Source organism: Colletotrichum truncatum, assembly GCF_014235925.2.
Source record: "Colletotrichum truncatum strain CMES1059 chromosome Unknown Contig_0003, whole genome shotgun sequence".
NCBI classification, from domain to species: Eukaryota; Fungi; Ascomycota; class Sordariomycetes; order Glomerellales; family Glomerellaceae; genus Colletotrichum; species Colletotrichum truncatum.
Window position 1 is genome coordinate 2136217 of NW_027222400.1, and position 14221 is coordinate 2150437.

At 54.0% G+C, this 14221-nt stretch overlaps 5 protein-coding genes across 5 annotated transcripts; 1 reads left to right on the forward strand and 4 right to left on the reverse strand.

Moving 5' to 3' along the window:
- Positions 1 to 337: 337 nt before the first annotated feature.
- Positions 338 to 2617, reverse strand: CTRU02_205472 (uncharacterized protein; the record flags this gene model as incomplete). Its single annotated transcript, XM_036722770.1, has 3 exons — positions 338 to 2203; positions 2256 to 2519; positions 2579 to 2617. 3 exons carry the CDS (start codon positions 2615 to 2617, stop codon positions 338 to 340), a joined length of 2169 nt encoding a protein of 722 aa, XP_036585667.1.
- Positions 2618 to 3318: 701 nt separating this feature from the next.
- CTRU02_205473 (6-phosphogluconate dehydrogenase, decarboxylating 2) lies at positions 3319 to 4968 on the reverse strand (the record flags this gene model as incomplete). The annotated part of the gene is made up of 4 exons (XM_070204560.1): positions 3319 to 3759; positions 3813 to 4247; positions 4303 to 4827; positions 4957 to 4968. 4 exons carry the CDS (start codon positions 4966 to 4968, stop codon positions 3319 to 3321), a joined length of 1413 nt encoding a protein of 470 aa, XP_070061664.1.
- A 1355-nt stretch (positions 4969 to 6323) lies between these two features.
- On the reverse strand, positions 6324 to 6461 carry CTRU02_205474 (uncharacterized protein; the record flags this gene model as incomplete). Its single annotated transcript, XM_036722772.1, has 1 exon — positions 6324 to 6461. One exon carries the CDS (start codon positions 6459 to 6461, stop codon positions 6324 to 6326), a length of 138 nt encoding a protein of 45 aa, XP_036585669.1.
- A 1890-nt stretch (positions 6462 to 8351) lies between these two features.
- Positions 8352 to 9482, forward strand: CTRU02_205475 (RNP domain-containing protein; the record flags this gene model as incomplete). The annotated part of the gene is made up of 1 exon (XM_036722773.1): positions 8352 to 9482. The coding sequence occupies one exon, from the start codon at positions 8352 to 8354 to the stop codon at positions 9480 to 9482; it is 1131 nt and encodes a 376-aa protein (XP_036585670.1).
- A 553-nt stretch (positions 9483 to 10035) lies between these two features.
- Positions 10036 to 12070, reverse strand: CTRU02_205476 (nucleotide-sugar transporter; the record flags this gene model as incomplete). The annotated part of the gene is made up of 3 exons (XM_036722774.1): positions 10036 to 10874; positions 10930 to 11233; positions 11297 to 12070. 3 exons carry the CDS (start codon positions 12068 to 12070, stop codon positions 10036 to 10038), a joined length of 1917 nt encoding a protein of 638 aa, XP_036585671.1.
- Positions 12071 to 14221: the final 2151 nt, after the last annotated feature.

Genomic DNA, 14221 nt, shown 5'->3' on the forward strand with positions numbered 1-14221 from the left:
CTGCTTGAAAGTCTGCATCAAGGCTTAAAACCCTACAACTAGAGTTAGGTAAAAGGGTAGAGTCGTAACTGTAGGCACGAAAAGTTAATCAAGCATTAAGTGCTGACAGGAGCAAATATTTGTGAGATAGAATTCAGTTACTTGGGCCTAGGCGGCCTCATTCATACCATTCTGCAGTCGCCTATTCGTGTAATACCGTACAAACCTACAACAGCCAATGAGAAAAATCAAGCAGAGGCCAGCGATTTGATAGACCCTCTGACGAAACCAACTGCCGTCTTACATTTACATCGTCTCTATCCCGAGTACTTTTCTAAAAAAAAATTACCTGTGGATCCTAAGCACCCTCTGATTGGTTTCCTGGCGTGTTGGTGTTCGAGATGCCGTGGAACGCGTCACCAAAAGCAGAGTCTTCCATATCCACGTTCATATCCAGGCCGTCGCCCAGGGATCCTCCGTAACTGGCCATCGCATCACCGGCAGAATCGAGATCGCCTAGAGAGCTGAAGCCACCAGGGGTTTCTACTGCAGGTGTTCCAGCAGCAGAGGGCGCCTTGGGAGTTGCCTTCGCTGCCTCGCTCTCAACTGCAGTGTTGGCAGCGGCCGCCGCGGCATCGGGAGACTCGCCCCCTTTAGGTACGACCACCCAGTCTCCGCTTCCAGTCCCCTGATCGGGCGCGGTGGAGGATGAATCCTTGGGGGCCTCAGTGTTGCCCATCGTAATGTCCTCACCACTGCTGGGAGCAGCCTTGACCTCGGGCTCCTCAGGGATAGTAGGAGGAGCTGGTGCTGGAGACGGCGCGTTCGCATTGGCAGGCGTACCGGCTGTTGAGTTAAGTGCAGAAAGGTGAGCCTGCGGAGTAGGGAAGTTGTTGACGGGAGTAGAAGTGGCCGAGAAGCCCGTGTGCATCTGGTCTAGGAGACCTGCCGCAGTGCCACCCATATCAATATCTGAGTCGCCAACCATCACCCCACTGTGCTGGGAATCAGCCTGGGAAGGTCGTCGTGATGCAGGGTCGCTAGGGTCGGCACCAGCTGCTGTGGCTGGCGGGGATGCTGCAGGTGGCGGGACGGGTGTGGGTTCTTTGACAGGCTCTGGCGCAGGCTCCTGGAAACCGCCATCTTGAATACGGTGCACATTGTGAAGGACCTCGATTTGCCGGCCGAGGTTGGCTTCAACCTGGGCGACAATCTCATCTACCTTCTTGTTGTGCTTTTGCGACCATGAGCTGGTGTTATCGTCCGCATCTGTCGAGTGGCCCTCGAGACGCCAAATCTCCGGGCCTCGTCCCTGGACAGAGTTCTTGACCTCTTTCTCTGCATCTACAAATACAGAGCTAGCTTTAAGGCTAGCCAAGTTCTTCGCATGCTCCGCCTTCATCTTCTCCATTTCCGCCTTTGTCGTTTCGAGGTGCTCTTCGACCCTCTTCCTGAACTCGTCAGCAAGGCCAGGTTCTAGCCGACCAATATACGGCTTCTGAGGGATTTCGGTGAGAGCATTAGCCCCTTGCCCGGTAAAGATACCGTCAGTCAGAGACGCCAGCTCCCCCTTAAGTCCAAGTCCAAGATCCGGGGGGGCAATTTGGGCTAGTCCGTAGGGAGAAGATACAATCTCCTCCATCCACTCGTGGTTCTGCTGGTAGCGCGCAAAGGAAATGTCTCTTGGGGTGAGATGGTCAAACAGGTCCTTCTCCAACTCCTCATCGTCGTGAAGAGCCTCAGCATGAGCCAGGGCTTGCTGCTGCGCTTGCGCCTGAGCCTGAGCTTGGGCCTGTGCCTGGGACTGGCGGCCACGGCGGCCTTGAGGACCCGAAGGAGGGTAGGCCATTTGTTGGGGAACACGCCGGGACTGAGCCGGAGGGTTATACATTTGAGGTCGCCCACCATTGCGGGGAAACTGTATTGTTGGCCAGCTGGCACGATCCGACAGCATGAAATCTTTGCGTGCAATCTGGCCACACTTCTGAAGGTGGTTACGGGTTGCCATAATGTGCTGAGTCTCTTGAGAAACGGGAATCAGGTTGACAGGAACGCGGTCAGGCGGGTCGGAAGGACCGTAGTGAACAATCCAGAGGCTGATATCGGGCTGCGGCGCATTCATCACCCCAGTCTGCGAAGGCACAAGGCGGAACCTGCGACGGGCGTGCATAGCCACCTGTTCGCCGGGAATGAATCCAGATTTAACGTAGTGAATTTCGAGAGACTGGTTTAAGAGTTAGTTGCCAACATTGACAGCGTGATGGCAAGATGCATACCAGTCCGTTGCCAACATCCTGTCTGTGGTATTGTTCGGGGCCCCATATCATGCCATCGCTAGCGAAGTTGGTTCCAAGCCTCTTCAGAGGCTGCCATGTGAGGTAGATTTGTCCATCGCGGGGTCGATCGAGGTAGGTCCAAAAGAACGGGGCCTTGTCTTTCGCGACTTGAGGGGCTGCCATCAACCACTTCGTAACTTGATTCAAATCGACGCGCGCCTGGTCGGCATAGTGGTTGGCGGAGATCAAGTGAGCATGACTGAGCTTAGTGATTGTCAGCAAATAGTCTTCAGAAGACACGGGTGCGGCGCAGTGCAGCTTACCAGCTCCTGATCAATTCCATCACTGGGATCTTGAGCCATGGCGAATCGCGATTACAGGTGCTGTGTGCGGTACTGCCTGGCGAATATCTATCGATGCGTCGATTGTCAATAATGCAGAGCAGTCAAACTCCACATTGGCCTGCAACTCCAGATTAAAAGACAGATATGCGCGAAATGACGTCGATGAATGAACTCGCGACAAGTGGGAAGGCTGAGGTTGATGAATGGACTGCTTGTAGGTCGTTTCGCGTCCCCAAATTTCTCGCGACGAGGCTGAGGTGCCTGAGAGGATCCTTGTCGCATCAAAGCCAATCAAAACCGTTTCGATTTCTGGTCCGTGCACGCGTTTCAGTGTCGCCCAAAATGATGTATGAGACGCAAGTGGCCCTTCCTCAAAGACAAATCTCAATCACAGCGGGATTTCATTTGTAAGCTGTCCTTGGCTTTGCTACAATTGTCTCCTCAGCCATATCTTTGAAATATTACAGGCTTGTGGCGATCTTTTGAGACAAAAACTACCCATTGTTGATATGGTATTCCGACTTATAAGTGACCTGGAGTAGTTACGCATCGGGCTACTACGTCCATCACGAAACATTCACGGCTGTGTCAAAGCTAATGCATTCAAGAGCGGTCCAGATGGGAGGAATCATTTCATTTCATTTCGCCTGGCACCATTATACCAGATATCATAGTGTGCCCTTTCCATATGTCTACTCGTAACCCATCCAAAAAACCTTTTAAGCGTTGTAGGTAGAAGCAGAGACGTTGCCTCCGCGGCCGGTCCAGTTAACGTGGATGTCCTGGCCCTCAGGGTACTTCTCTGAGGCGGCCTCGGGCTTGATTCTGAAAGTGTGAGCTCCGAAGTAGTCACGCTGGGCCTGGAGGAGGTTGGCAGGGAGGTCCTTGGTGCGGTAGCCGTCGAACCAGGACAGAGCAGTAGAGAAGGCGGGGGTCGGGATACCAAGGAGAGCAGCCTTGGCGACGACGTCTCTCCAGCCGGGCTGAGCCTTGTGAATGGCGTCCTTGAAGAAGTTGTCGAAGAGGAGGTTCTCAAGGTCGGGGTTGTTGCGGTAAGCGTTGGTGATGTCCTTAAGGAAGACAGAGCGGATGATGCAGCCACCACGCCACATAAGGGCAATGGAAGGCTTGTTGAGCTTCCAGCCGTACTCCTTAGCAGCCTGTGTAAAGGATATTAGCATTGTGTCACGAAAAGAGGTTACAAACGACGTACCTCCTGCATGAGCATGAAGCCCTGGGCGTAGGAGACGATCTTGGAGGCGTACAGAGCCTGCTCAAGGTCGTCGATGAACTGCTCCTTGTTGCCCTCGAACTTGCTGTTGCGGCCGACATACTGGAGGAGAGTAGAAGCTTTAGTACGCTCGTCCTTGAGGGCAGACAAGCTGCGACCAAGGACAGCCTCAGCGATCAGAGTGACAGGCATGCCAAGGTCAAGGGCGTTGACGGCAGTCCACTTGCCGGTGCCCTTCTGGCCGGCCTTGTCGAGGATCTTCTCGACGAGAGCAGTGCCATCATCGTCGTTGAAGTAGAGGATGTCACGAGTGATCTCGATCAGGAAAGAGTCCAAGACACCCTTGTTCCACTTGGTGAAGACATCACCGATCTCCTTGGGGGAGAGACCGAGACCACGCTTCAGAATGTCGTAGGCCTACAGCTGGTGTCAATCATTGGTTATTCTGAGACAGTGGGTAAATTCGACGTACCTCGCAGATAAGCTGCATGTCACCGTACTCAATACCGTTGTGGACCATCTTGACGTAGTGGCCAGCGCCCTCGTCACCGACCCAGTCACAGCAGGCCTCGCCGTCGCTCTTGGCAGCAATGCCCTGGAAGATGTCCTTGATGAAGGGCCAGGCCTCCTCGTTACCACCGGGCATCAGGGAGGGGCCGTAGCGGGCACCCTCCTCACCACCGGAGACACCGGAGCCGACAAAGCGGATACCCTTGGACTCGCAGTACTTAGTGCGGCGGTTAGAGTCGGGGAAGTGAGAGTTACCACCATCAATGATGATGTCGCCCTTCTCAAGAAGGGGGATGAGGGTCTCAATGTAGTCATCGACGGCCTTGCCAGCCTGGACGAGCAGCATGACACGGCGAGGGCTCTTGAGCTTAGAAACAAACTCCTCAATGGAGTGAGCGCCAACAACGGACTTGCCCTTGGCCTCGTTGGCCAGGAATCGGTCGACCTTAGAAACGGTACGGTTGAAGGCGGCGATGGTGAAACCGTGCTGTATACAGTTAGCAAACTCTGAACTCTTTTCCATACTTTGGAAGGGTTACCTACATCAGCGGCGTTCAGAATCAGGTTTTGGCCTATCGGGAGTCAGATTACAATAGAAGTTAAGTCACAAAGTGGTGATCTTACCCATGACAGCCAGGCCGATAAGGCCGAGGTCAGCGCTGCAATTTGTTAGCTGAGCATTCATAGGTGTGGTATGGGTATTCGGGCGCGAAGGAAGCGGGACGGGACCTCGGGGCTGGCACGACGCCTGCCACAATGTTGGCAAGGCGGGCGCTGATTGTATGAGCATGAGGTTTGTGTGAGAGAAGCTAATAGCTTGCGGCCAATGTCCATTGACACCTCCCGTGAACCCGTCCAAACCCCAAGCATCACGATATGAGACGACAATATGCGGGAATTGGCCAGCATCATCGTGCCCGTGAGTATCGGAGGTTGGAAGCGGGGTGGTGGGGTAATTGTTGGCGAACGAGGGGGAGGGGGATGAAGCAAATGATGATACTTACACTGGTCCAGACATGATGGATGGTGGTCGGTGAGGAGTATAGGGGTATGTTTGGTAGAGAAAAGGTTCAGACGCGCGATTCAACGATGATTGCGGGAGCGTCGAGTTATTTATCTCTAGGGGAAATGTGACAAGAAGGACAACAGCTGGAGCTTTCGTCAACCCGGACGAAGTTTGTAGGGGGAGGGTCGACGGAGGGGTAGGAGGGGACAATGGGAGGGGGGTGGTTTGCATTGGGGCAGGGGCCACCCATGACAAGCTGCACACTCCCACCAAGGTACATTGACTACCATAGAAGCCCGGACCGTACTTGCTGGGGTACCTTCTGCCTCATCGCCGCCATCGCTGCAGCAGGAAACGCCCACGGCTTACCTCACCTTTTTTTGGGGGGTAACAGACCAAAGACTGGGCAGAAAAGCGGGACTAGGCGACTCTTGACCATCGACAGGGCTGCTTTGACTGAGAGGATGACTGGACTGATTGGCTTTGTTGGCCTGAGCTGGCGGAGCTTACTCATGGGACGAAGGTACTGTTGATGTATCTTTCACATTTCCCACATGCGCTTCCAGCTGTTCCGTCCAAATAGAAAAAGAAGAGGGACGCATACATCACCACAAGTCACAGTGCTCCATCGAGGGGCCTCGTGCTGCCTCCAATTGGATGGTTTTTCATGGAGGGGCAGTTATGACGATGCTCTCTGCTACCTCATATTTCTCGCTCATGTCAGCAACCCAATTTCTCCCAGCCGGGAGCGGTTGCACAAACAAATTTGCTGTTCATGGATGCATGGACTGTGTAAGCAAAGGGTACCAGACGGAAAGGACTGCACCAAGCATCAGCATGCTTTAACTATACCGTAAACAGCTATCAACTTTGACCTATTGCTATGCTCACCACTATGCTGCGACACCGGTGTACACTGCTACCGCATTGTGACCATCAGCCGGCCCGCGCGGCGGATGGCGGCCCAGCAACGACCTTCATGCCTGCTCCACGCCGAATGTTTTAGTCAAGCAGAGGCGCGCCAGCCTGACGAAAGACGGCCCTGACTCCTGCAAAAAGGCGCTTCTGGATCCGTCCAGTTGTGGTCCGATTCGGCGATAGGCACCTTTTCCCATTGGCCGCCGCAGGTTTCTGCCTCACACTCTATGTGTTCCAGGGATAGAAGTGCGACTCCGGTATTCAAACTTGATGCGTCAGGCCCTGACGTTTCGTAACCCACGGCCGCGGAGGAATCACTTGCGCTCGGCCTAACTTCGCGCGGGGGGCACTCATGCTAATCTGGCTCTGCCCATGATACCCATTTGCGTAAAGTAACGCAAGAATGTAATGGACTGGCGGCATATATTATCACCCTCCCAACGGAGCTCCGGTCCTCGCTTTCTCGCTCATTCGCTTCGCTCGCTCTTGGACCGTTTCTAGGCAGGGGGACCGACGAGAGGCGAGAGCGAGAGAAATGGCTTATCGTGGTCAAATTATCCCTCGAGCAGCTGCCCTGCACAAACCAGCCTGTGCCTCATGCCCCGGACTGCATTTGAGGAAATTCCGTTTCTTCAGCGTGAAAACTCCCCATGCTCCGGCCCGTCCCAGCAAAGCACAGTTTCCAGAAACGCCGGGCATGGACCCTTGAAAATGCCAGTGTCGCCTCATTGCCATTGAGGCCAAATGCGAGCTCTCGGCGTGATGCAGTTTGGAAGCGGACGGAAAGCCGCAAAAATGCAGCCTTACCATTCAACCACAAAACGGCATCCTCCCCTCGCTTGTGGAAGGAGCAAGGCAGCGATGCCGCATCCGCATGCGCCTCGCGTTTACTATCCCTGATGGGATAGGACAGCGGTTGGCGGGCCCTCGCACAACATATGCGACAAATCATCATGCGCTTCAATGGTGCGTAAAGCAAGTCGGTCCCAACCAAACCGAAGCTGGCCGTAAAACCCCTCCATTTCCTCCAGTTGGACTGCTTGGCCGAAGCAGAAATCCAATCTATTGGGTTCGTTGGGGGGAGGACCCACGCCCGGTTTGCTCAGCGGGAAAATAGGACAGAAAATATCGCACCTCCATCTCCTAAGGTACCTCAAGGTGTGTATGGAGGCAAATTGACGGTAAATACGTCCATCCCACCACCTTGTCTTCGGCTGTGCTCACAAATCTGGGCCGCGTCAAGGAAGGCGAGGGACAATCTTAGGTGGGGGTTAAACACCTAACACCGTACCGCCGCCTTCGGGCCTTGGATCGGTCTCAGTCGCACGGGTCGGAGACGTCGGTTGAGAACTCCGCCAGAGCTCCGCTTGGAATCCACGCACATTATTGGATTAGCATGGACCTGACCGTGAGACTCGTAGTGGCATCCATTTGGTCTCTCCGTCAAAGGCTATGAATGACAATCCGTAGTTTGCAGTAGTTGCACTAACAATTATCCGGCATGTCCGTTAGACAAAAAAAATCGACGGATAAAATGTATTTGATGCAGGAACAGGATCGCAAAAATCGGGCGGGTGACGAACCCAGCCGAGCGGGACGAAACCACATGGAAGAAATCGCTTAAGACGGAAATTCCGTCTTGTTTTCCGTTCACCTTTGCGAAGGTTTGGGCTTGGCGGATGGACTGCACGGAGGGACCTCGGCATTTGCTGTATATCGGATTATATAAGCACCGTGATCCACGGCAGTTGCGGATCCACTCTCCGAAAAAAGGGGAAGACAACCACCGACGATGTCCAGCCTCGTGTCAGCCACTGACTCATCACGTGATCTTATCAGCTCCGACACCAGCCACAAATTCCAGAGCGTTCGCCGAGGCTGCGACAACCTCGTCATATTTTCCCCAACATCACCAACACGGCCGGATTCTTTGCCTTTTGCGACAACGCCTGAAACCAAGCGCCGGCTTCAGTAGAAATAGCTAAAGGGGAATTTCTTTGAGCGGGAATATCCGGGCTCAGAGGTACGTTGCCATAAACATCACGCAAACTCGCGCCTTGCAAGAAAAAAATCCGCAGTCATTCATCATGGCCTATCCGCCCCCTCCAGGTATCTCAAGCGGCTCTTCCAACAACAACCCGCCATCCCACCCTTCCCTGCCCGCGCGGCCTCCACCTTCAAAGTCGTCAGGTGGCTTTAAACCCGCATTTAAGCCTGCCTTCGGAGCTGCGACGACACCCTCCGCGGCACCCTCCTACTCGAGCGCACCGAGCTACTCCAGCGCAGCCGCCAATTATGGCTCCTCATACCCATCCTACTCTCAACATGCCTCGCCCTCCATAGGTGGCCAGGGTCCGTACCAGGCACCACCTTCATATCAACAATATACACAAGCCAGCGCTGGCTATGGACAAACAAGCTACAGCGCCGCACCCTCGACCGCGTCCTACTCTGCCACGCCGCAGATCCGCAATCCGTTCCCCATTCCCGGCACTGCAGGTCCCGAATATGACCCAGACATGGCAATGCAAATAGCCCAGTGGCAGAGTGCGTACACCTCTAAGGACGCCTCGGCGACAACGACATCAGCAGGCGGCACTGGTCCAGCTGGTCGCGGCACAGCTGGCACGGCAGGACCGAACGCCGAGATCCCAGACCCCGCAGCAGCGGCAGCAGCAGCCAATGCGCCCCCAGAGCGCAAGAAGACGGTCGTCCGAGAAGGCGGCGGCAAGAAGTGGACCGACGACACCCTCGCCGAATGGGACCCAAGCCACCTGCGCCTCTTCGTCGGCAATCTCGCCGGCGAAGTCACGGATGATTCTCTGCTGAAGGCGTTTGCGCGATGGCAATCTGTGCAAAAGGCTCGCGTCATCCGCGACAAGCGCACCGCTAAGTCCAAGGGCTACGGCTTTGTATCGTTCAGCGACGCCGACGACTTCTTCCAGGCCGCCAAAGAGATGAATGGAAAGTACATCCAGAGTCACCCCGTTGTCGTTCGCAAGGCCAACACCGAGATCAAGATCACCAACGTCAAGGGAAACAACCACCATAACCGTAGTAAGAAGAACAAGAAGTACTCTGGTCACGGCGGTGGCGGCGGCGGGAACAAGCATTCTGAGGGCTCCGGCGGCTACGAGCCCCACCTTGGACCGGCGCACCACCATGGCGTAACCAAGCCTGGCCAGAAGACCAAGAACGGCCTCAAGCTTCTTGGTTAGTTCGTTCGGCTAGAGCTATCTGTGAAACGATAGAGGTGGCATTGTATCTAGTTTCTGGTATTTCTTTGGCATGATGACGGCGTTGGGGAGTTAGAGACAGAAGCATACCCGTGTTGACTGCATCGCATCACACCGAATAGAAGCTATGGTTTTGGACACTTTTTAATTGCCTGAAGTCTGTAATTTTTATATCCCCTGTGTTAAATATCGTCAGTGTTTACTTAGGTGCCTCAGGGTTCCTTGTCAGACCCAGTGGTCTGGCACTTTCCGTCCCTGCCGTCTTCTACTCTCGCTAGTATGGTATATCCACCGCGTTATGCAAGTTCTCTCTGCCATTCTCTGGCTCGTGTGTACCCAAGGTCTTTAACATATGACCTGATATACGTCTTTGTATCACCATATCGGGAGGGATAGACCCCGACCGATAGGTCCGAATAAACTCCTTGCCTTTCCTGCTAGCCAACCACTAGCTGTGCTGGCTTTCAAACGCAGGTCTTATTTTTGACCTCAATAAATAACAAAAGAAAAACAGAGCAACTATACAGCCACAAGGCTAGTCTGTGCGGTGCGCGCTGGCTGTTCTTGACTCTTGAGTCGTGTGTCCCGGCTTCGGCAAGATGTCTCCGTCTGCCGTAACAAGATTGTCCTCGTAGTCGGTGCTGTTGCGTAATAGGCCCGTCTCCTCGCCGCCATCATCATTGTCACTGCCGCTCGAGCCAGAAGATTCGGAAGTTTCCATGTGGTCGCGCTGGACCTCCTTCTGGGCGTCCTCGCGCATCTTTGTGATCTTGATGTAGTTGTATGCCGCAATGGCGCCTATGGTCGTAATAAGACCGACAAAGTTGACGGGGGTAAGCCGGTCATGGAAGACGATGGCAGAGGCCGAGATAGTAACCACCTCCTTAAAGATACCGGCGATCGAGAGCGTGACGACGGAGGTGCGCTGCAGCAGAGCGAATTCAGAGGCGGTCATCAAAAAGGCGATGCAACCGGGGAAGAGAAGGAACAAGGGGGTCATGAAGGCGCCCCATTTGTCCACGAGCAGCTCTAGACCCTTGAAGAGCCCAGGGAATCCCTCCACAGGGATGGCAATAACAATAAGGGTGAGAAACATAACCGGTGCGAGGAAGAAGATGCTCGAAAAGGGATTCGAAGTGGCAGGGTTGCGGAGCAAGAGAATTTGAGTCAAGCCCCAACGGAAACCGGAGAAGAAAGCGGCTGAAATGACAAGAATGAACCCAAGGGGGTCGAATTCGACTTCTCCAGAAACCATGAGAACCACACCAGCGGTCATGGTCGCAATAATGGCAACAAGACGCCATGTCGGCTTCTCTAATCTAAATAGGAAGGCGAAAATTAAAACAAACGCTAGGGAAGATGATTTACACATGGCTGAAGCGTTGTTAGTGACAAATGGCCTTTTGTACAGCTGGTGACTCAAGCTTACTGTAAAATGTGAGCGTGATAAACTTCAAAGAAGTGTTTCCAAGTCCGATATCGAGACCCGTCGCAGCACCGCATGGACCAATGCGTGTCAGATAGAACATCTTGGTCATTAAAGGCCGTTCCGGCTCAGATTCATGCCGTGAGCGACCCAGATCGGAGTGACGCTGCGCATTCGATGGACGCAGAGAGGGTATTAAGAACAGAACTAAAGATGCAAGGCCGAACTGTACCAACATGTGGCATGCTGTCGTGAACAAAGGAAAAGAGAAGTTGAGGTGGTCCTTATCGAACATCCATTTATTGTACTGTAGCAGGCGAATGTCAGCTCATGAAGATGACGGAACGATATCAGGGGGGATAGTGCTTACCAGCGAGATACTGAGTGAAAACAAATACCACAGCAAGATCAAAGCGATGTTGACCATTGACCTCCTGACGACGTTTTGATCTGCCTCCTTTTTCTCCTCGGCAGTAATGCCTCCTTGTACGATCCTCTGGTCTAATCGTGTGTTGTTTCTCCTCTTGTGCTTCTTCCTCCTCTTGTCCTTCTTTGTCAGGCCCGTCTCTTCGTCATCATGAAGGTCCTCATCGGAGAAGCTGTCATCGTCCATGTCTTTTGAGCCAGATGGCTTAGCGCCAGCGTCTTCTTCCGAAATCTTGGGTTCTTCGAGCAAGTTACCCCCTCGGCTTCGTGACGGATTGCGGTTGTGGTTGCTAGAGCCAGCGCTCTGCATCAGACTACTGCGGCGTCGGCGGTGGCCACCCCCTTTAATGGACTCCATTTCTATTCCCTCGCCAGCGGCGACCGGAGATTGTTGGCGAGAGGGTAATTGGTTAGCAGAGGAGTCGGAAGAGCCCAGGCGCGGAGCTGCGTGGGCGGGATTGGTAGCAGTGACGTCTCGTGGCCGGGGGTCATCCGCAGGTGAGGTGGTCGCGTGTCCAGGAGAGGGGGCGGTAGGTGGTGGTAAGAGCAGCGGCGAGGGGCTCAGGAGGCGGCGGCTCTGATGGTCTTGGTGAGGTGAGAGGGTGTCGTCGTGGTCAATGGGATCAGGGGAGGATGATATGGCACTGAGAAGAGTAGAGTGGCTAGGGTCGGGAGGCAGCACATGCACGAGGGATGAGGAATCCGAGGAGGTGGACATGATTATATCTGGATCCCAGCGGGCGGTTCACGGCTGGGGGCTAGAGAACATATGCCATTTGTTAAAGGTATGGGGTGTAACTAGATGAATGGGTCGGGACGAGCTAGGCTCAGTCACTGGCTGTACGTGGGCTGGGCCAGCTGGGCTTGGGTGCTTGGTGCTTGGATTGCTTCGGGTTGGTGCTGGGCTAGGCCTTGAAGAGGAGAAAGATTTGGGGCCGAGACGAGAGACGGTTACGGTGGTGCGGATCGTTTCTCCAGTCAAGTGTCGCGTCCACACTGACCGATTAGTGGGCTGGGGGGGGAGATGGTACATTGGGGAGGGGCTTTCCACGCTGAAGCGCGGAAGTGCCAGTCTGCCTGCGATGTCTCTGCCAAACGGTGTTGGCAGTGGTTTCTCCCGCGGGCTTTGTTGTGTACCTGTAGGCTTAACGCCAATTGCCGAGCCAATTGCAGGCAGCCTGGCAGTGCCAATGTCTCTCCTCTCAGCTTTTTTCTTCTTTCAAGATGAAATATGGGGACGGGCTTGGCGCGCCTCACAGTGGATACGGCTCGTGGATTGCTGCTACAGGACTGGCCTCGCTTCTCAGAGCGGTCAGGATCACTTTCAGGGATGTCCTTCCACCAACTCCCTGTGACATGCCAGCTCACAGCGATGTGCATCACTGATTGCCTGTTTTTCCAAGGCAGGGGAGGCAAATGCGACGAGAAATGCAAGCACCAAATGCAGGAAGTCAGGTACCATCCGCGGTCCCTCCGGGTCCCCCGTTTACCCAGCCCAGCACACCGCAAAGCAGCACAATGCACACTACCCGTACCTTACCTGACCTTGTTGTAGGAGCCACCATTCTATGTTAGTGCAGCCCATCCGCATCCCCATTTCACCTCGGGAGCTGGTGATCATGGGCCACCGTGGATCGTTGGAAGCCAGCCAGAAGGAAAGATTGGGGCATCCCTAACATACCAGCTTGGCCAGCAGATCCAGCCCGTCTTGCCATTGACACATTGGTACCTAATGGCAATTCATCCGTATGACCCAGCGCGCATTGAGTCATCCTGTTAAGCCCCATCTGTTGTTCAGTTGCATAGCTGTCCGCACACTTGTTCAGGCCAGCTTATGCTCCTGTTCCTGGATTTTAAGTGTGTTGTAAGAGATTTAAGATTGCCTGACCTCATCTTGCCCCCCTACCTTAGGCGAGGTTACTGACAATATGCTGGGCCAGATGACGGACCAAAAGACGGACCTCTTTAGCTCCCCTTCCTCCTTTACCAAATTGAAAATAGTATCCGTACCGGCAACCTGAGACTAGGGGGAAGGGGGCAGGAAAAGTCGTCTGAAGAATCCAAAAAGTGTTCCCCAAGTTTCACACACCCGTTCGTCTAGGTTCGATACAAATCTACGATGTGCAACCTCGATTTTAAGCTTGGTCCAGTCGTCTCTCACGTTCAAAGTCACAAGTCCGGTCGCCCCTCCCCTGCTGCTGGGGGCCCTGTTCGATCGCACATCAGTGCACAACACCGCTGAAAAGCGCAACCGCTGGCTCGGCTAAGGATCTAGCCATGTGGTCGTTTGTGCAAGGCACACATCAAATGGAGCTGTCAAGGGGAGAAGGTGCTCGGGTGACCAACTGCCCAGTCCAACTCCACTTGCCATGTTGCATTCACGGTAAAAGTTCTATCATTCTCGCTCAGGCTCATTCTAGCAAATCTCCCAATCAATTTTATCGCTTTCTCCTTTCAAGCCGGATTTCCGGATGATGCTCCAATCCGCTGCGGCCGACCAATGATGCCCAGCATCCAATAATGTGCTACAACTCTTTTCGGGTGTTGCATCAACAAAATCTACATCTACGTGACTCTTAGGTACTGTGGTACAGTTTACAGCCATCGCTTTGTTCTGTTTCTGGGGCCCGTTTCTTCCGAGACCACCAAGCACCTTAGCACGCAGTACTACTACGGTACAACCATGCAACAACCTTGACTTCGGACGGCGTCCACTTGCCTTTCGAGACAAGAGCCTATTTCCCAGCTTCCCGCCTTTACATATATGCCCAAGCCAAGCTACTATTCACCCACGGACGATGGGAGGCTGGAAACGCCGCAGTCCTGTGTGGTTTTTAAAGCGGGACTATCGATTGACAGTTTCCCGCAT